Source organism: Chiloscyllium punctatum, chromosome 7 (genome assembly GCF_047496795.1).
Source record: "Chiloscyllium punctatum isolate Juve2018m chromosome 7, sChiPun1.3, whole genome shotgun sequence".
Taxonomy (NCBI): domain Eukaryota; kingdom Metazoa; phylum Chordata; class Chondrichthyes; order Orectolobiformes; family Hemiscylliidae; genus Chiloscyllium; species Chiloscyllium punctatum.
The window spans coordinates 68,129,342-68,151,793 of NC_092745.1; the positions used below are offsets into that span (position 1 = coordinate 68,129,342).

General features: G+C 38.0%; 1 protein-coding gene across 1 annotated transcript in view; it reads right to left on the bottom strand.

Annotated features, from left to right (window-relative positions):
* The window catches only part of cdc73 (cell division cycle 73, Paf1/RNA polymerase II complex component, homolog (S. cerevisiae)), a 326,652-nt gene that overhangs the window by 5,676 nt on the left and 298,524 nt on the right, over window positions 1–22,452 (bottom strand). Inside the window, exons 15-16 of the mRNA XM_072573909.1 lie at window positions 10,619–10,719; window positions 2,329–2,470 (exon numbers count right to left, since the gene is read on the bottom strand). Coding sequence (XP_072430010.1) covers window positions 2,329–2,470; window positions 10,619–10,719 — 243 coding nt within the window. The remainder of the gene's footprint in view (window positions 1–2,328; window positions 2,471–10,618; window positions 10,720–22,452) is intronic.

The window sequence follows — 22,452 nt, forward strand, 5'->3', positions numbered from 1 at the left end:
AAAGGATCTAGGTCGACCAAACTTGAAAGTAATTAAGGAAGCATTATCATTTTGCAAAGTATTTTGTAAGATATCAGGGAAATTGTAGATAGTATACAAGCTGAAAGATAGAATTGATAATAGTACTGTGCGAGTCATGGTAGCTACTGAGAATTCAGCTAACCATCAAACCACCTGCTTTTCATTTTGTTTTGTTAGCAGATAGATCGGTGGCTAATGAATTGACTCTGCATATCCAATTTTGAGTATTACATTCAAGCTGATTACACTCTAAATAAAATGTTCTTAAGACTGATCTCAGTTTTCAAGGTCTATTAACAAACGGATTTTTAAAAATGCAGTTTCAAAACACACTAGGGGTCAAGCAGTAGGTCAATTCATCAATACTAAAGAAGTATAGCAATGATGAGGTATTAAATAATGGCTCCATCTGCCTTATTTTGGGGCTTAAGATAGACAGTTTGGCCTAGATTTTCCTGTTCAACAGTGACAGATTGGTCTTGGTGTAGTCTGTATGCTTGCCTAAGAAAAACTGCTGAACTGTCTCAATTTCTTCTCAATGACAATTTGAATCTACATAATGCTTTTAATAGAGTAAAACACCATTAAAGTGCTCATTAGAGCATGATCAAACAGATTATAAACCACGATACAAAAGGGGAAATGACAGATCACCCAAGGTTTGGTCGAAGTGATTGGGGTTTTAAAAGAGCATTAAAGGAGAGAGACAGCGAGGTGGATTGAATTAGGAATAGAATTCCAGAGATTACAGCCTAGTAGCTGAAGCATGACTGACAAAGGTGAAACGATTAAAATCGAGGCTGTGAAACATGTTAGAATTGGACTGGCAGAAAGATCTCGGAAATTTGTAGGTAGTTACAGAGATAGGGAAGGGAGAGGCCACAGAGGGATTTGGGAGTTCTAGGCCTAGCCAGGCCAGAAGTTAATGCAGATCAGCAAGCACAGGAATAAAGGACAAATGGAACTTCGTTCAATTTATGATATCGCAGAGTTTTGTATAAGCTCATAATTTTCTAATTGGAGGAGTGTGGGAGATTAGCCAGAAGAGTATTTGAATAGTCAAGTATTCAAGAAAAGAACATGAATCAGGGTTTCAGCATAAGATTACCTGAGGTAGGGCAAAGTTAAAGGTGGAACAAGATGAATTCAATACTTGGTCAGAACTTGGGAGCATTAAACCTCTTTCTCTGCATTTTTAAAAAAATTAAGGATAAATGGATTAATTTTTACTTCATGCATCTCCAACACAATTCTGATGATGGGCAGAATACGCCACAAACTGAGCTAAACTGGGCTAGTGCTGCATCATCAAGATGGTAAGAAGCATTTTTGGAGTGCAAGCTAGCAATACTTCAAATTGTGCTTTGAAGACCACACTTCCATTGCGATTTCCAGGTTTTTAGGGACCCCTTTGCCTGTAATAACTTAAATCAGCTGTATTTCTGAGCCTATGTCCAACCTGTGGACTATCAGGAGTTGTGAAAAAGTCACTGTGCTTCTGAATAGTGGCAATGAATTCATTTCCCAAGGTTCCCTCAAATGCCAACACATAAGGAGTCCTTCAGACATGAGTCTTGCTAATTCTGGCTATTGTTATCACCAGCTATACCCACTGTGCAGCAATTCTGCTATAAGAGATAGCTCAGTTATTCAAGACCCCAGGGAACTATGACTGTTACCTACCATTCAATTTTTATACTACTAAAGGAGTTGCACTGTAGTTGTAAATTAAATACTGGAGCAAGTATGCAGCTAGACAAAGTAGTGACTGTTCTAAGAAAGCACTGTGGAAAGGGAGGATAAATTTTCTTGTCAGTTCCTAGTGCAAACTGTAGCTCCAAGTAAAGACATAACAACAGAAGGAACAGAAGCAATAAGAAACAGGAAGAAATGAGTAGGACATTCAGGCCTTTAGGCCTGTTTCATCATTCAACAGAATCATGGCTCATCTTCTATCTTAACTTCATAACATAATACTTGCTCCTACCATGATAAACTAAACTACAAGTGAAGCTCTTTAATTCATATTTGAAATACGTAAGTGTATTATTTATATTCAATAGTATAAATAATTAGTGTATTTTTGTTTTGAGCCTCAATATAAGGATGGGCAACACTTATTCCTACATAGACTGAATTCTAAAAGAAAATTAAGAGAATCTAGCGTGGAATTCCAGTCCCACCATATCCCAACCCCTTTCCAGTCAGAACATTGAACAACCCTCTGGCTTTATGGCAATAAGGCATGCTCTTTGAATCTTGATGTCCTAACAGCTACTTATCTATCAGCCATGATCTACTACTCACCTGTCCAAAGTCTCCCAGAAACGTAACAAAACAGCTCTGTCAAGATGGCGCTTGTGGTGGCTCAGTTCCAGTACAGTCACATCCCACTTCTGAACATTCAGGTCCAAACGCATTTCATCATATTTCAGGTGGAATGCCTTGACTGGGAGAAAGTGTAGCCATTAATGAAGGTGTAAATTAAAAGTATGGGAAGACTTAAAAGAAACAGAGAATGTACATCTACTTAACACACTTCACAAAGTCAGATTGATCCAAACTGCTTTACATCAATAGAAGTAATACAATATGTTTTACAACAGAACATCATCAATCTAGTCTTCAAATCACTTTAATTTAAGTTGAACTTAAGAATATCTGGTTTCAGCCATCTTTCAAGATGGTAGCAGCACACTAAGTAGCGTTCAGGCTCCTCAGCCCGGGGCCCATCAATCACTCTTGCTCCTTTTTTGTTTCTAAGATTTACCTTTCAGCAGCTAAGAGCCAGAGTGGAGTACAGTGGGCTGGAGGCTTGCAGCAGCATCTAGCAGCTGACAGCCGGAGAGGAACAGGGGCGGTTGCTGGACTGGCGTTTGGCATGGGCGCTCAGCGGCTTATGAGGCCGGTCAGGCCACTTGTGGAAGCCTCTGTGCTGAACTACTGCAATGCAATGTTTATGTGTAATTTGTTTATCTGTCTGTAATGTTTATCCGTATAACCTATGCCTTATTTCTAACTTATACAATGAATCACTGTAAGGTAATGCAACTTTTTATTTTATTCCTCTTTTGTATCTAAGATCTGTACGTAGGTACTTTGTACCTAAGATGGTTCCATGAGAGGTGACATTGCAAACCTGTCACTGTACTTCTGCACTTACGTACACGTGACAATAAATGATATTCTATTCTTTAGAACATAGAGTAGTAAAGCACAGGAAAGGGCCTTTCGATCTTGTCACAGTTTTGATGCAGAATACTAGGATGCAATAGTGAGAGAGACGGAGACTGACTAAATGACGCTGCAAACTCCTTGCAGCAACTCACGGTCAGTTGAATGGAAGTTAAGAATTTCTTCAGACAGGCAAGTTATTCTGCACATAAGTTAAGATAATTTGAGGTTTATTTTAAAAAACAAAATGCTTTTTAAATTATTCCCTGAGGTTAATCACCAACAAAATGGAGCCATAATTTTCTGCTAGATGTATACAGTCAAATCTAATCTACAGGCGTGGAAGAAAGAAATAGGAAAAGATAACCTCTGTAAATTCCTGATTTCCTGTAGGTTAGCATTAATGTTGAGATCTGTGGTGGAAGTAGGGAGTGGTGGTCAACCACAAATTTCAGAAATGAAATAGATTTTTGTTTGGTAACAGTTTTAAGAGAAGTGATAAAATGCAAATGGACTTGCATTAGTGATCAACTATGACTTAACTGGACAATGGAAAGGGTTGAGGGACTGAACAGCCTATTCTGTTCATATGTGATACTGTGTGACCTGGGAGATGTCCTCTGCAGCAGAAGTTTAAGTTTGCATGAAATATGTAATTTGTGGCAATGTCTAAATCAATAAGTAATGACTAAGAGTGCGAGATGATAAATATTACTAATTATGATGCTGATCATAATTCAATTAGGATTTTAATCACTTATGAATTATTCGGTCAGATTACCTCCAAAAGATATTTATGATGTTTTGCTGCTGGCTGGCATACATTTCTTGTAATTAAATACATCAGTAAGTTGCATTTAAATTATAACTAGACAATCCAAATTAATTCAATATTAGAACTGTCTATTAATTATATTAGGCGAGTGTTTTTAAGATATAAATTTTATAACAGAAATAACTTCTGAACCTTTCACAGTCCGAATGTTATATTATACCTGATGATCTGAGCACATAAAACCTCACAAATTTAAAGACATTGCATAAAGGGATCATAATGTTATGCACTGGATAAAGATAGATTAAATCTAGTTCTGCAGCAACTCAAGTTTTTCAAAAGCTCACATTTGTGTGTAGGACAAGTTATTTGGATTAGAAAACTGCAAAATAAAGCATACTGCAGTGTCTCAAAAAATAGTGATTATTATATATTCACACTTAGCAATACAATCTAAATAGATTAGCCTAAGTGCTTTAGGACATATTTCAATAAATATGTGCTTCATGTAGCTAAAATGTGACTGCGTACTGGACTTAGAAAGGTCATGTCAAGAATTCAATATGCTCAGTTATGTGCTCTGAAGAACTAACTAGTATCCTGAGCATTAATGAAGAAAAAAAGCTTTACATATCACATGGGATTAACTTGCCCTTCAAGAAGGTTTAACTATAAGGTACTCAAAAATGCTATAATCACTACTATATTTCAAATAATAATTTTGTATATTACAGATTCTTGAAACATTTTAATAATCCTTTATTAAATTTGAAAACATTTAAAAAGGAATTATTGGCTGACTTCAAGATAAATTCATTCACTAAATGGGACATTCTACCTTTTCTCTTTGTTGGTTTGCTACTCATTCTCCAACTTCATGTTTTTATTAACTTGCAAATATTGACAGTTAACAATAATAATGGACTTTGATGCTCTGATTTACATCTGTCAACTGCAGATAATAGAACTAAAGGTTCCTTCCACACTCATGCTGAAAAGATCAGATTGGGCACAGCATGAATAAGAAGTACAAGTTAGTACAAATAGGTCTTGGCTCCTCAGGCCAGATTGTCAGCCTTCAAGAGCAAATGTAGTTCTCTGGTCATATATTAGACATCATTCCTTCAACAGACTGTGCTACAGAGGGATCAGAAGTACGGTATCAAAAACAGAAATTACTTAAAATATGCAATGGGACAGGCAAAATCTTTGAAGATAGAAAATCAGTTAACAATTCAGGTTGATGACCATTCACTTGAACTGTAAACAAGTTCAAGATTTAACAGATTTTAAGCAAGCACACAGACAGGGGCTGATGAAAATATAAATGTGAAGTTTTGTGATAGGCAACAGATAGGAGAAAGTGAGGACTGCAAATGCTGGAGATCAGAGCTGAAAAATGTGTTGCTGAAGAAGGGCTTATGCCCGAAACGTCGATTCTCCTGCTCCTTGGATGCTGCTTGACCTGCTGCGCTTTTCCAGCAAGACATTTTTCAGCAAAGGCAACAGATAAATGGCAAAAAGGCTTTGGGCAAGAAAAGAACCAAAAACAAAATGGGTTGAGAGAAGATACAAATGGGAATTGCAGTAATTTGTTAGCATGTTTAAGAATAAAGAAGTGGTGGAGACGCTTGTAAGGGCACGTTTTATTGACTTTTGCCATTTATCCTGTAATTTGGCCTTTTCCTTGAACTGCTGCAATCCTAGGCTTAATGTTGGAAAACGACCTTTTGCATAGTTCAGAGTCCAAATTCTTGTGAAATCTTAGATTAGATTACATTACAGTGTGGAAACAGGCCCTTCGGCCCAACAAGTCCACACCGACCCGCCGAAGCGCAACCTACCCATACCCCTACATTTACCCCTTACCTAACACTATGGGTAATTTAGCGTGGCCAATTCACCTGACCTGCACATCTTTGGACTGTGGGAGGAAACCGGAGCACCTGGAGGAAACCCACGCTGACATGGGGAAAACGTGCAAACTCCACACAGTCAGTCGCCTGAGGCAGGAATTGAACCCAGGTCTCTGGCGCTGTGAGGCAGCAGTGCTAACCACTGTGCCACCGTACCGCCCATATGAGCTATGACTGATCTTTCACTTAAAATTACATCGGAAATATTCACTTAGTTCTATTGTTTCTACATTGTTGTGATTATGAATGTGTGCCAACACTTCAATATTGTATTTCTTTCTCTCAAACAGAAAATAAATCCACATAAAAAGTCTTTTGGGATGTGGGCAAGCTGCTGTTAGTTACTGAGGTAGTGGTGTTGGCAAGCTTGATCTTAATGATTGTGCTCTTCTCGTGAAATGAGGATAGCCAAAGATTTAACCAAGATGTGACTAAGAGGGAGAAGCATAATGCGCTTCCAATTCAGGAATGGTGAGGTACTTAGAAACAGAAGACAAGGGTTGTCATCTTAGAAGCAGTAATGCTCTTATTGTATTGTTGCTCTTGTCCTTCTTAGTATAAACATCATGGGAGAATAAGGTGTTAGCACAGGATGCTTAATCAATCCCTTACCCTGAGATTGTGCCCCACTAAATAGTGGAAATATTCTTTAAAATGTTTAGCATGTCAAATTTCTTCAGAAACTTTTATTTTTCAATGAGATCATCTCTCGTTCTTCAAAGCACCAGAAGATGTCCAACATTCTCAGCCTTTCATACCAAAAACTAATCCAGTGAACTGTACTGCCTGCAAGCAGATTTTTGCTGAAAGATGGAGACCAAAACTGTGTACAATACTTTGGGCGTGACCTCTTCAAAATGCTACAGAATGGTTTTTCTTTTCAGTCAAGCCTCGTTGGCTAGGCCAGTATTTATTGCTCATCCCCCATTGTCTAGAAAGTGATTAAGTATCAACTAGGGTCTGCAGTCATATGTAGACCAGACAAGGACATCAGTTTACTTCCTGAAAGGACACTGAAATAGATGGATTTTTCTGACAACCATGGCCATCGTTTGTCTCTTCATTCCAGATTTTGTTTTTTATTTAAAACTGAACTCAAATTCCACTGTCTGCCATGGCAGGATTCGAACTCAGGTCACTACAACCTCACCTGGATTTCTGTACTAACAGTCAAGCAACAGTACCACTAACCAGCATCTTGCTTGTGACAAGACTTCCTTAGTCTTGTGTCCATTCCCCTCGCAAAAAGGGCCAATATATTTTGTTTGCCTTCCTGATTGCTCACTACATGTATACTAATGCACTTTGTGGTTTTTTGGAGTACATCCAAGTCTCTCAATATCACACAAATTTCATACTTTTTTTACAGTCTCTTTTTCACAAAAAGTTATATCTTACTTGTACCCTTGTTGCCTAATGATTTTACTAAACTGTACATATCGTTGCATTTTTTTTTGTGTGTGCACCTCTGCTTTAAATTGTCAGTGAATCTAGATGGAATTCTCTGTGTTTAACTGCAAGTCATTCATTGTACACTGCAAATAGCTGATGCCCCAGTATGGATCCTTATATCATTCCATTAGATATAGATTGCCAACATGAAACTTTTGCCATTGAGTATTTTTTTTTGTGTGGCACATTATTGAATAGAAATCCAATATACTACATCTTCTAGTTCCACTTTGTCAATGTCTCTAATACAGTTTCAAACATGGCTTTCCTTTTGTAAAAACACATCGATCATAGTATGGTTTTCCAGATGCATTATGTCTTCCTTAATAATAGACTGATGTCAGGCTAATCAACCTCTAGTCCTCTGTTTTGATTAATCCTCCTTCCCCTCCTTTCTTTAATAGCAGCGTTACTTTTTACTAACTGCTAAATGTTGCTGGAATCTAGGAACTTTCAAATATCATACATAATGCATTCACTATCTTTGCAGCTACCTCTTTTAAAACTCTCGAATGTAGGCAATCAGATGCTGCACTTGTTGTCTTCAGGGGAGATGGTGATGTCGTGGTAATGTCATGGGACAAGTAATCCGGAGGCCCAAGCTCATTCTTTTGGGACACAAGTTCATATCACAGCAGGACTGCTAATTAAATTCAATTCATCTAGAAGTTGGAGCTAATCTTAATAATGATAACCACAAATCTACTGTCAATTGTTGTGAAATTCCATTTGGTTCACTAATGATCTATTGCAAAGTCTGCCATCCTTACCTGATCTGGCCTAAATGTGACGTGGACCTACATCAATGTGGTTGACCTATAACTGACCTTTGAAATGGCCAAGCAAGCGGCTATTTTGCAAAGGCAATTAGGGATGGGCAACAAACATTCAAGGTCTACATCCTAGAAAAGTAGTTAAAAATCTTTATATTATTTCTCTGGTGTTAATTACCACAAGTTTCTAACTCCTATCTGCCTTCTTCTTCAGTATTTAATTTGTTCCTTCTGCTAAATCTCTGTCATTTGCACACCTCCCCCATAATCCCTTCTGCTTTCTGCATCTAATAATAAATGTCTTCTTGAACCACTTACTCTAATAGAGAAAAAAACTTTTAACTTTTGTTTTTATATTCCTATTCAACTTAACTTTTTGGTCACTTTTACTATTTGCTAAACAGTTCCAATTCTCAGGTCCAGTAAGGTTATTTGCAAAATTACATACCTCTTCTTTTAATTCAATACAATCCCTCGTTTCTTTAATAAGCCACTGGGGCTTTCTTACGTAAAGTGAAATGTACTTTTATTAAACATTTTGAATATTTTCATTAAATGTTTCTTACTCTGTAGCAGTCACCATACCTTTGAATCAGTTCACTTAAATCAATTTTCTTCAGCTCTCCTCTTATACCTAATTGGTTTTAGTTAAGATTTTTGTTTGAAACTGGAGTGAATTGCTTTCAAACATAATATGGAATTAATTGTATTATGATCACATTTTCCTCAGAAGCTTTTACTATAAGATTAGTAATTAAACTTACCTCATTAGACAATGTGATCTAAAATAGTTGTGTCCCTTGTTAGCTCTGTATTAGATTGTTCCAAAAAACTTGTAGAAGCATTGTATAAACTCATCTCCTGAACTATCTTTGCCAACTTAATTTGTCCAATCTATGAAGATGAAGGCTATTAACAATTATTAAATTGCCTTTATTATAAGCTCCAATTGTTGCATAACATTTTGTCCGATGATACAATTACCGTTTTGAGCTTATCATCTAGCCTGATTTGGCTTTTCTGACTTTTGTTTTCTCAACTAATATTACTTCTTGATCTCCTGAGGTAAAAGTTTTGCTCACTTTTGCATTTGGGTCACTGTTTACTACCAGGAATATAACTTGGTCTTCTCCATTCTGTCTGATTTTTCAAAAGGTTTGTATGGTGGAATATTTATTTCCCAGTGACCATGTCTTTGTAATTATTGATGAGATCAAAAACATTTATCTTTCTCCATGCTTATTCAGCTGTATTGCTACAAATATTTTATGCATTCAGATAAAGAACCTTGTTCACAGATCACAGAAAGGGAACATGCTGTTGCAACAAACAAATACCAAGGCTACATTAACCTATATTATAAAGGTTTACATTATAAAAGTAAAGAATTCTTGCTGCAATTTGATCACACTCAAGTACTGCGTACAGATTGGTCTCCTTACCAAAGAAAGGATATACAGTAAAATTTCCAGTATTCAGCATGATTGTGGTATGGGAGGTATCTATAAACTAAAAAAAAGTTACCTACAAAGCAAGAGAAGTTCCATTTTTTCATCAAATCTAGAAAGTTCCTAGGTAGTCTTGTGTTGATGCAAGCATTAATGTTTCACAAGAGGTGCAGGAGTGCAGAAATCTAGAAAGTCACATCCAGGAAATGTGTACAATAATAAAAGACAAGAAGGGCTGTCTGTCTGTCAATAACAACCATCTATGAGTTTTACAATTACTAGTGGTTGAGAGAGAATGGGACTGACTGAGCGCAATGAACATAATTACTCAGCAACTAGTGGTTTTATGAGGAACGTGGGTGATTTCCAGTCAAAATAAAATCCTAATACTAGAACAAGCTGGTTTGAAGTTTTGGATAACAGAAATTATAACATACTTCTCCTAGCAGGGACAAAACACTTCTTAATCAGATGCACATCAGAAGACAGATTTGGTAAACTTAGCCACATTAGGGAGATTTAAACAATCCTTGGACAAGCACATGGATGATGATGGGATACTGCAAGGGAATGATTTTAGATTAGTTCACAGGTCAGCACAACATCGAGGGCCAAACAGCCTGTTCTGTGTTGTATTGTTCCATGTTCTAAAATAGGCCTAACCTCTCTGAGATTTGCTAAAACAAAAGGTAATTTAATTGAAATATAATATTCTGAGAGGATGCCTCATGTGCTTGGAGAGTCTGGAACCAGGGGTCAGTTTCAGATTAGAAGTTGGCCCTTTTTAGCAGAGCCAAGGAAATATTCTTCAATCAGACTTTGAGAAAGTTTGGATGCTTAGTTATTGAGTATCTTCAAGACAGGGATGGATAGATTTCTGGATACTCAAGAAGGGATGGCGAGATTTCTGGATACTAATCAAGGGATATAAGGATCACGCAGAAACTTAGAATTCAAGTACAAGATCAATCATTATCTTACTGAATAAAATAGGCTTGACTGAGCATATGGCCTACTTTCATTTGTAGTTATGTTATTACATAAAAGCAGAAAAATTACTTTTTGCGAAAATATCCACAGGTGATCCATCAGGTAATAACCAAGGCCACCCCTTGAACTGCCAAGCAGCACCTTGTACAAAAACAGCCACAACACGATCCCTGAAAGAGAAATGAAAAGTGAGAGGCTTGATGGAATTTATTTTTCTATTAAAAATAATTATCTGCATTCTTAGAGGGATCAGAGAAGACTAATATTTTAAAAACTACAATCTCAACAAAGACAATATCTAAAATTTTTTTTTTGGAGATTCCCCGTTCTCGATTACAGTGCCCTAGTTTTTAATATCCTTTTAAAACAATGTCACGTTGTCTGCACATCTTCAAAATTCAACAATAATCCAAAAAAGTCAGCCACTGCTCATGCAATTAGTTAACTGATACCAAATTTGTTTTAATAATAGATCTCTCACAGCTTCAATAAAGGTGTATCAGAGGCTATGCAGTTTTATTCCACACAATGATGACTACTGGTTGAATGCTTAGGTTTTAAAGATACTGTTAATATATTACTGTTACCGTCAACCTTCTATTTCAAGTGTACATGTTTTCCCAATATAGATTCTATCCTGTAACAGATATGTTTATTCGATGAGTGTCCCTTGCAAACTTTTGATAAAGACAAGGAGCACTTATTAGACAAAGAATTGAACACTGAGGGGAAATACTGAATAGAAACTAGTCAGAAATTCATATGAATTATTAAAAACAGGAAAACAGAGCCTGATTTGTGGAAGGTTTTATATTTGTATCTTAATGAATAAAGTAAGTGGAATTAGAATAAACATCAGAGTGCCAATTTCCTGCCTTCTCTCAACAACCCAGCACATTCTTCCTTTGCAGCTTAACAGTCTAGTTCCATTTTGAAAGCTTTGACATAAACTATCTTCATACTCAGGCAGTCCACTATGTGAAATAAAGCTCAGAAACAGCTCAGAAGAAATATCACTGGAACCGAAATGTTAACTCTGCCTTCTCTCCACAGATGCTGCTGAGTTTTTCCAACAATTTCTGGTTTAATTTAGTCATTTCGCCTTTGCTTCTTGTACCTATTATTTTTAATCTTTGATCTCTTATTCTTGATCCTTTTGTGAGTAAAGCAGTTTGTCTCTAATTAACTTGTCCAGACCCTTCATGATTTAAAACACTTCAAAATAAAATCTCCTCTCAGCCTCATGTCTTCAAGGAAAACAGTCTCAACTTTGCTAATCTAGCTTCAGAACTGAAGTTAGCCATTCCTGAAATCATGCTTGTAGTTGTTTTCTGCACCCTCTTCAATGTCTCCAGATCCTTCCAAAAGTGTGGCAGCCAAAACTGAACACAATATTACAACTGAGGCTAAACTAGTGTCTTGTACAAGTTGCTTCTATTTTTGCTGCTATTAATAAAGATACCATATGCATTCATTTCACTCTTTGTAAATTGTTTTATATGTGTATTTAACTGAGTTTATATTGTGTAACTATCAGTTAGATATTTAATATTTAATATGCATCTTACGATATTTATGTTCGATGTATATGTTAGCTATTTAATATGTACCTAACTAAGAGTCAAATTAATGTTCGTGAGTCAGTTTGTGTTAATGGTGGTGCAGGCCCAACAGTGGAGAATCAGAAGATGCAAGTTATAGCATTTCCAGTGAAAGATTTGCTCTCACAGCACATGCCGTCAAGTTTGATTATATTTAAATGGTAAAATATTGTGTGTGGAGCAGAAGATGCAGGACAGTGGATGCAGTTGGATTGAGTGTTGGAGAAGATATGAATTGCTAGTGAAGAAATGAGGAGCAAAGTAAGGAGTTGTGGAATTGATAGCAGCAGTAATGCTGATGCCTCAGATATAGCTGTGCTCCCCAGCAGTAGCTGTCTGGTTTCTGCAGGAAAGAAAGCTCAACTAAAACTTGGAGAAACTGTTACCCCGCAGTAGTTGCTGTGAGCTGTGGCTTTTGCAGTGATATATCAGAGCCATTTTACAAGTGAACAGTCCACTCTATGTCTCTCAGAAACTATGGAAACTTCATTAAGAGAAAAACAACACAATACCGAGTGCCTAGCTAGCCAAAGAATCGTCTCAATATCAGAATTGGCAAGCAAAGGCCACTGGATCGATGTGCCAATTTTGCATCACTGCCAATAAACTAGATTAGATTAGATTCCCAACAGTTTGGAAACAGGTCATGTGGCCAACAAGTCCACACAGACCCTCCGAAGAGTAACCCACCCAGACTTATTCCCCTATATTTACCCCTGACTAATGCACCTAATTCTCTGGGCAATTTAGCATAGCCATTTCACCTAACCTGAACATCTTTGGATTGTGGGAGAAAACCGGAGCACCTGGAGGAAACACACGCAGACACAGGAAGAATGTGCAAACTCCACACAGACAGTCACCCGAAGCAGGAATCAAACCTGTGTCCCTCGCATTGTGAGACAGCAGTACTAACCACTGAGCCACCATGTTGCCATAACTTTGCCTGCTATGGAGTATGTGTGCTGGGGGCGGGGGGGGGATTTATAAGGGGATTAGAATTTTAGTTCGTAGTGTTATATAGTAAGATATACCAATAGTTTATATCTGTCTACTCATAGCTATAGTCTAAACCCTAGTTGGTGCTTTCTATCAACTTTGGTCTAAAAGTCAGGTAAATTTGGGCTACTCTGTGTACTTTAAGAATAAACTTTAACGTTTGGCACAAATTCAAGAAATGGGGCTTGATTTATGACGCACTACTCTAGTACAGTTTAACAAGTGACGCTTACAAATGCAATTGAAGAATGAGGCCTGAACTGGAAAAGGAGTTAAAATGATGAAAAATGGGTGATGGAAAATTCAACATTTTCATATAATCAAAATGGAGGAAGGAAGTTTTACTGATCAGGGAAGGAAAAACACGTGGCGGGAGCACATAGCAGTAAGAATGGTGAGAGCAAGGGCAGCCATTCAACCCATCTTGCTTACCAGGGTTCTCTGAGGGAAATTCAGCTGTTGTTACTCCTCCCTCCTTCCACCATAACCCTATAAAGCATTTGTTCTTAAGTAATCACCTCATTTAATTTGCAAAGTCACCACTGAATTAGTCTCCACCACAATCTCAGGCAATGCATTCTTGCTCCTATTTGGAATTTTAAAAATTATTTATGTCACCCCTTGTTGTTTTGTCAATCACCTTAAAATCAGTGCCCTCCAGTGCTGAATCCTTTTAGCAATGGGAAGTTTCTCTCTACCTACTCTGTTCAGATTTAATTAAATTGGGAATATCTAAAATATTATGGAGAAATGTGTTGTCCTTTTCTTCACTTTCATGAAAAAGGGGTCTAAATTTAGAGATGGCACTTCAGAAAACAATCCTCTTGTTCTTTGCTCAAATGGTCACATTAGCCTTTTTGCAAGGTGGAAAGTAACATCAAGATAATTAACGACGAAACACCCATACTTGAACCCTCCTGGTTGCTGACTGAAATTCATTACTCACATTCCAAAAGATCACAAAGTGCTTCACAACAGGAAAACGGACTCAAATTTTCCCCACCTTACACCTCCCCATCTTTGTCACAGACCAACTATAATGCCATATTCCGGTCGTAAATTTGCTCGCGGTGCTGGTAGGCTTGCTCTCAGATGTTTCATCACTATGCGAGGTAACATCATCAGTGAGCCTCCTGTGATGCACAAGTGTTCTGTCTCGCTTTCTTTTTGTGTGTCTTGGTCTATTAAGGCGGGTGATTTTTCTCAGAAATTGATAAATGGGGTCCATGAGGTTTGAATGCCAAGCTTCTAGGAATTCCCACACATCTCTGTTTAGTCTGTCCTGGGATGGATGTGTTGTCCCAGTTGAAGTGGTGTTCTTCTTCATCTGTATGTAAGGACACTAGTGACTGTGGATCATGTCCTTTGGTGGCCGTTGGTGGTCGTCTATCCTCGTGGCTAATTTCCTGTCCTAGGTAGTGTTTATTGCAGTCCTTGCAGAGAATTTTGTAAATGACCTTTGGTTTGCTGGTTGTTGGTATAGAGTCCTTTAGGTTCGTCAGTAGCTGTTTCAGTGTGTTGGTAGGTTTGTGGGCTACTATGATGCCAAGGAGTTGGAGTAGTCTGGTAGTCATCACCAAGATGTCTTTGATGTATTGTAGTATGGCTTGAAGTCTCTGGGTGCGTTGTCCCTTCTTGCTTGGGTTTGTTGTTCAAGAATCAGTGGATTGTGTTCACTGTACCAGTACCCACTGTTCTTGAATATGCTGTGTAGGTACTTTTTTCTTCTGCTGCTTGTAGCTCCTGATGCAGCTCTGTTTGTGCCAGTAAGGATGTTGTTAATGATATTGTAGGTTTCCTCTAATTTGTTGAGATTCGTGATGACAAAGGTGTCATCCACAAAGCAGACCCAATGCTTGGGTTGGATCATGGGGAAGGCTGTTCATTTGAAACTCCGCAATACTGCTTCTGCTAAGAATCCTGATATTGGTGATCACATGGGTGTCCCATTGATTTGTTTGTCGGTCTTGCTGTTGAAGTGAAATGGGTAGTGCAACACAGGTATTCTAGCTTGAGGATGCTGTCCTTGCTGATGGAGTTGGTGCTGTCTGGTGTTTGGGTTTTGGTTCGGTTACTAGTGAGGTTAGTGTTTCTTTGGCCCGGGTGATTTTAACTGATGTGAATTGAGCCATTACATCGAAGGAGATGACTACCAGACCATTCTGACCCTCGGCATCATGATAGCCCACAAATGTACCCACACTGAAACAGCTACTGATGAACCTAAAGGACCCTGTACCAACAACCAGCAAATCGAATGTCATTTACAAAGATCCCTGCAAGGACTGCATCAGACAGACAGGCATGAAACTAGCCACCAGGATACACGAACACCAACTAGCCACCGAAAGACAAGACCCACTATCAATAGTATTCTTACGCACAGATGAAGGAGGACACCACTTTGACTGGGACAACACATCCACCCTAGGACAGGCTAAAGAGAGACAAGCCTAGAGGCCTGGCATTCAAAGTGGAACACCGTCAATAAACACATCGACTTGGACCCCATTTACTAATCTTTGAGAAAAAGAATCGGAAGTGATAACATCTGCCTTAACTGACCAAGAGACACAAATAGAAAGTGGGACATAACACCAGCTCTTCACCAGAGGCTCACTGATGATGTTACCTAGCATGGTGACAAAACGTCAGAACAAATCTATCAGTTCAGCAAGCAAACTTACAACCTGAACCTCAAGTGGAGCTATTAATCTTCTCAAAAATCACAAATAATGCTATATTACTGGTCTTGGTGAAATAAGTTTATTCAGGAATGGATTAACTGTTCGAAGCTCCTGGAGGCTTGACAGATAGTTCCTTAAAGTTCTGGCAGTTAATCAAAGAGGTGATCTCCTAAATCCAGAGAAATTTTCCCAAATTCTTAAGTCTGATGTTAAGAGTGCAGCAACAATGCAATACATTTTTCAAAATATGGTTAATCATGTTTCTCATTGGGATTATTAGGCTCCTTTCTCTTTCTCGCAAATTAAAAATTCCAATATTCACTAGAGGTTCATGATCAGTTACATAAATTCTAGTTAGCAGTCTATATTAATTAGTTTTCTGCACTTGTAACCACTTGTAAATGTAGCTCTGGAAATTAGTGCTCTGGGCAGAAAATATAGGTAACTTTCAGGGGATAGCAGAGAGTGAGAAACTAATTGTGCCTTTGACCTTCCCTTTATTTAGTAGTCACCATGATAATTAAGTTTTAAATAATAAATTGTTCACAAATATCCAAATCAAATGAGCCATACTCCCCGAAATTTATTGTACTCCCTTATACAAAGGGTCAGTTGTCACAATTTCAAACAAGAGTCATTAAACTCTGGATTTCTCTCTTTACATCAATGCAATAAAACTAGCTTCACAGTTGAATTCAGGGCAAATAATTGGAAATACCTCATGGAGGTTAAATGTCAACATGGACTGGTTGGACTGTGTTTAAACTCTTGTGATTATCTCTGTGCTATTCATGTACATTCTCACTCACTGTCATATGTAATTGTTAAATATGGTTATTGCAGCAAGACAGAAAAAGAAAGCAAAACAAAACAAAATCTTCTATATCTTCTCCCAGCTTCTCCAGTTCCTCAGTCATTTGCTACATGATTAAAACTAAATTCCAGTATGCTTTTGCATTTTTTATGCCTTCCTAATGTTATTTGCATTTTCCTGAAATTTTCTCTCTTGCTTGCTTCCAATTACATTTCTCGCAGCAGTACCATCTGCAATCGTATACCTCTGTCAGTGAGGAGGTTTTGACGAACGTGAACAGTCTGACTCAGGAGCTGTGCAAGATATTTCATAACAAAGGTTCACGGCACTGTCATAAACTATTGTTGGAGACCATCTTAGAAATGTTCACTTAAGTTAACCTCCAGCCTTTATTTCACAAAGGACTAGCCCAATTTAAATCCCCATTTTAAATTATACTCACTTAAGTTTCTAAAAATGTAATTAGAAAAATAAAGATGAAAAAAGAAATCCTTGTACTATTTGAAAAACATTTCTAAGACAAGTGGTGTTAAGTACAATCTTAGCATTATTAAAGCTACAAAGGTTGCTATCCTGTCATTATATTCTAAGTAGAGTGCAAACTACATCTCCCCAACATGTAGATCTGATTTAAGTTTACATGGTAAACTGTGCTGCTTAAACAAGAATAATTGCTGAATAGAGTACCTGGGCTGTTTCCCACAGAGCAGAACTGTAATGAGAAGGCTGGTTATACAATGAACTACTGCATGCAAGAAGCTGTGAATTGGTTATTATTATTGGAAGGACTCCACATCTCCCCTCTCTCAACTCTCTCCCAAAGTCATTGATTCCATTTTTTACATTATGTTCCATCTTGTATACTCTCCCTTCACTCATATTCATATTCAGTACATATTCCTCGTTATCCCTCACAATTCTTTTGCTTGAAGGGTCTTGCCTGTTTCGCTCTTTAATCTTTGACACTCGCATTGTTTTGATGGAAAATGAGGTCTTCAATTTTTGTTCACAGTGATAAAAGCTGCAATAGACACTATGAAGAATTACCACCTTATTAAGAAGCAGAATCTCTCAAAGATGATAATCTCTGGATTAAGACCTGAGCCACGTGTAAAATGGCATATGAATGCATGGCTGAAAGACAGGTGTGAGAAATGGGTTCCGGTTCATGGGGCACTGGCACCAATACTGGGTAATGTAGAATCGGCACCAACAGGGTAGTCTATACCTGAACTGCTCTGGGACTGGTGTTCTTGCAAATCTCTTAACTAGGGAAGTAGAGTAGGTTTAAACTAAATAGTAGGGCAAGGGCTGAAATTTGGGAAGTTTTGACAAACGCATGAGTGGGGAAAATATAACAGAGGAAGGAATTAATGTGGAAAATGACAAACAATGACAGAAGGCACAGAGAATGCAGATCTAAGAGGAAATCAACAGATATGACTACAGATTACAGAAATAATAAAAAAGAAAACTGAAGGCACTGTATTGGAATACATAAAACAAGTCTTAAGACATAAGAGCAGGACAAAGCCATTCTACTGATCAAATCTGCTCAGCCATTTGATCATGGCTGATATGCTTCTCAATCCCATTCTCCTGACTAATCCCCACAACCTTTGATCCCTTTACTAATCAAGGATGCATCTATCTCTGTCTTAAAATGCATGCAGCATTTGAAACAAAAAAGGTGTACTATTAAAATTGAGATAAATAACAATGATCTAACAGTCATAACTGAAATGTTGCTGCATGATGATCTAGACTGGGACCTGAATATTGAAATGTATGTGACATTTAGAAAGGTCAGAAATCTAGGAAAAGGTAGAGGAGTGGATCTGTTATTATTGCTGGACGATTAATCCAGCGACCCAGGCATTGTTCTAGGGACCCAGATTCGAATTCTGCCATGGCAAATGGTGGAATTTGAATTCAACAAAAATCTGAATGAAAAGTCTAACGATGACCATGAAACCATTGTCGATTGCTTTGAAAAGAAACTCATCCAGTTCACTAATGTCCTTTATGGAAGGAAACTGCCATCCTCACCAGACTCCAGATCCACAGAAATGTGGCTGACTCTTAACTGCTACCTGGAATGAGCAATTAATGATGGCCTAGCCAGCAAACCCCTTATTCCATGAATGAATTTTTTTTAAAAAGTAGCATGGGATGACCTGAATTGAGGAAACTAGGTCATTGAAGCAGTCTGGGGAGAGGTGAAGAATGATAAAGGCAAGAGGGCACTTGTGGAATTTGTGTATAAGTGCCCTGACAGTAACGACATGGTAACTCAGGCTTAACAAGGGAGAAGTAATAGGAGCTTGTCAAAAGCTTACAGCAATTATCATGGGGATTTTAAGCTATGCAGACAGACTGGTCAAATTAGATGGGAAAAAGCAGTCTGGAAAAGGAATTCATCGAACATTTCCTGGACAATTTCTTAGACCAGCATATTATGGCATCGACCACAGAGTAGGATAAACCAGACATGGTTTTGACCAGAAACTGCTCTTGAGTTGCAGTTTAAGGGTGAGATTTGCGAGCCCCCCAAGACTACTATATTGAATTTAAACAAGGACAAAAATGCGGGCATGACAGCAGAGCAAGCAAAGGTGAACTGGAAGTTTAGTTAAACGTTAGGTCAATAGAGATGCAATGGCTAATATTTGAGGGGATATTCCAGAAAACAGAAAGTAGATACAAACCAAAAAATAAGAAAACTTAAGGGATGGACCAACCATCCATGGTTAACTTAAAAAAAAAGTCAAACTTAGCATCAAATTCAAAGAAAAGACATAATTCTATAATGGTAGCTGGAAGGTCAGAAGATTGAACAGAATATTTTTAAAAAAGCAAAAAAATTACTCAAAGATGAGCAATGATGGAAAACAGAGTAAAAAAGAAAGTTAGCCAAAAATTTAAAATAGATTGAAAAATTTTCTGCAGATATTTGAAACAGAAAAGAGTTAACAAATTGTTGATCCAATAGAATATGAGTCCGGAGAATTAGTAATGGAGGATAAAGAGATGGCAGGCAAATTGAACAGGTTTTTGCATCAACGTTTACTAGAGAGGATACAGGTAGCATCCCATTAATAGCAGTAAATCAGAATCTGAAAGGAAAGGGAGGAAATCAAGAAAATTACCATTACCAAGGAAGCGTCCTGAGTAGGTTGTTGAAATTACAAACTAACAAGTCCTCAGTCCTGGTGAATTTTATCCTATACTTTTAAAAAATGTTAGTGAGATAGTTGATGCATTGGTTTTTAATTTTCCCCAAATCACTAGAATCGAAGAAGGCTCTTGTAGACTAGAAAATAGTTAATTTAACTCTTTTATCCAAAAAGGGAGGAAGGAAACAGGAAACTACAGGCCAGTTAGTTTTACATTCGTGATAGAGAAAAGCTACCATTAAAGACATTATAAAAGTGCATTTGGATAAGTTCAAGGCAATTGGGCAGAGCCAATACAGATTTGAGAAAGGGAAATCATGTCTATCTATTTATTGGCATTAGTTGAAGTAATTTGTGAAGATAAAGGGAACCAGTATTGTATTGTATTCAGGGTTCCAAAAGACATTTGATTAGCACGATTTTAAAGCTTTAGGCAGAAAATAAAAGCTTATTGTGTAGGGGATAACATAATGGCATGGATAGAAGACTGGTTGGCTAATGAGAAATGAAAAATGAGAATAAGTTGGTCTTTTTCAGGCAGTCGGGATGTCAGAAGTTGTGCATCACAGGGACCTCAAGTCTTTACAATTTAAATAAGTGACTTGGGTGAAGGGATCAAAGGTATGGCAGCTAAATTTGCTGCTGGCATAAAGATAACTAGCAAAGTAAATTGTAAAGAAGACATAAGGAGCCTCAAAGAGATAAATACAGTTGAAATGACATTGGTAAATGGAGAATACAATGTGGAAAAAAAGTGAAATTATCCATTCTGACTGAGAGAATAAAAACGTTTATTATATAAATGGCGAGATGTCACAAAATTCTGAGTACCCACAGCATGAATCACAGAAAGTTAATACGCACATACAGAAAGTAATCAAGGCGGCCATGAGAATGTTATAGCTTATTGTGAGGGGAAATTAATGCAAGAACGCAAGAGATTATGTTTCTGTTATACTAGGCATTGTTAAAACTGCATCTGGAATATTGTATTGTACGACCCATTATAAATATAAAGGATATTCATGCACTGGAAGCAATTCAAAGAAAGATTACTAGGCTGACACAGAATACACAGATTGCTATCAAAGGCTAGAGAGGCTAGGCCTGAATCCTTTAGGTTTTCAAAGAGCTAGGGATGATTTATTTGAAGCATGAGAGATACGCAGAGTGGATACTAAAAACATGATTCCTCTCATGGGAGAATCAAGAAAGGTGTGGCGGGGACCGCAGTTTAAATTTAAGAGGGGCCCTAATTAAAACCAAGCAGAGGAAACATTCCTTTCTCTGAGGCTTCACTGTATTCGGAATTTGCTTCCTCAAAATACAGCGGATGCAAAATCTATAAATATTTTTTAACACAAAGGTTGATACATTCTTGATTACCAAAGGAATGAAAGATTATTGGAGATAATATGCTAGTAATAATCCATTTCCAATGTTGACTTTGCAGTGTTTATTGTCTTTACTTTTCATCTTCTGTGGCTCTCCTTTTTGGATTTGATTGCATTCTAAATGTTGTTGCTGTTTAATTTAGTTACACGCGAGATTAGAATTTTTTTTAATGCACTACCTTTACGCACAAACGTGATATCCTCCTCCCCTTTGCTGAGTAATCATCTAATTTAAGTTCCTTGCCCCTGCCATATCTGACACATTTGAAAATGGAGATGTCCGAATTTTTGTAGTTTTAGGAGATGTTTTTGTTTTGGCACAGTTTCTCAGTTCATGGCTGTATATAATACTGATTCACTTGGATACGGCCATGGAGCCTCTCCCTTGACTTGACCTATGCCTAAGTTTTACTTCTGGATCTCAGACTGCCTTGAAAATGTTACTCTTTTGCAAGCATCAAGTCCTCACTTTTGACAATGCCAATTAACAGACTAATAACTATGTAGTTCCATAATAATTTATCCCTTAAATCAGCATAAACGTAACTGCTTATTAATCTACATAAGTAAGTCATACACAATCATCATAGAATCCCCACAGCATGGAAGCAGGCAATTTGGCCTATTGAGTCCACACAGACCCTCTGAAAAGCATCCCACCCATTCCCACCTTCTACCCTTTATCAGTAACCCTGCATTCCCCATGACTAATCCACCTAACCCACACATCCCTGGTCACGATGGGCAACTTAGCATGGCCAATCCACCTAAACTGCACGTCTTTGGACAGTGGGAAGAAACCTAAGCACTCAGAGGACACACGAGGATAATGTGCAAACTCCACACAGTCACCCAAGGGTGGAATCGAACCTGGGTCCCTGGCGCTGTGAGGCAGCAGTGCTAACCACTGAGCCACTGACTGCCATTGAATAAAGAATCTTTGGGTTTAATGTGTGTGTTTTGTGTGTGTTTTGTGTGTGTTTTGTGTGTGTGTGTGTGTGTGTGGGGGGGGGGGGGGGGAGAGAGAGGGGGGAATGGAGACGGAAGAGAAGGAGATGTTGGGTGTGAGTGTGTGGCAGGGGGAGATATTGGGTGACAGTGGGTGGGGCAGAGGAGGGAGAGGTTGGCCATGAATGTGGTGGGGGGGGGGTGGTGTGGAGATGATGTTGGGTGGAGATGTTGGATATGTGTCTGTGTGGGGGTGGGACAGATGTTGGGTATGTGTCTGTGGC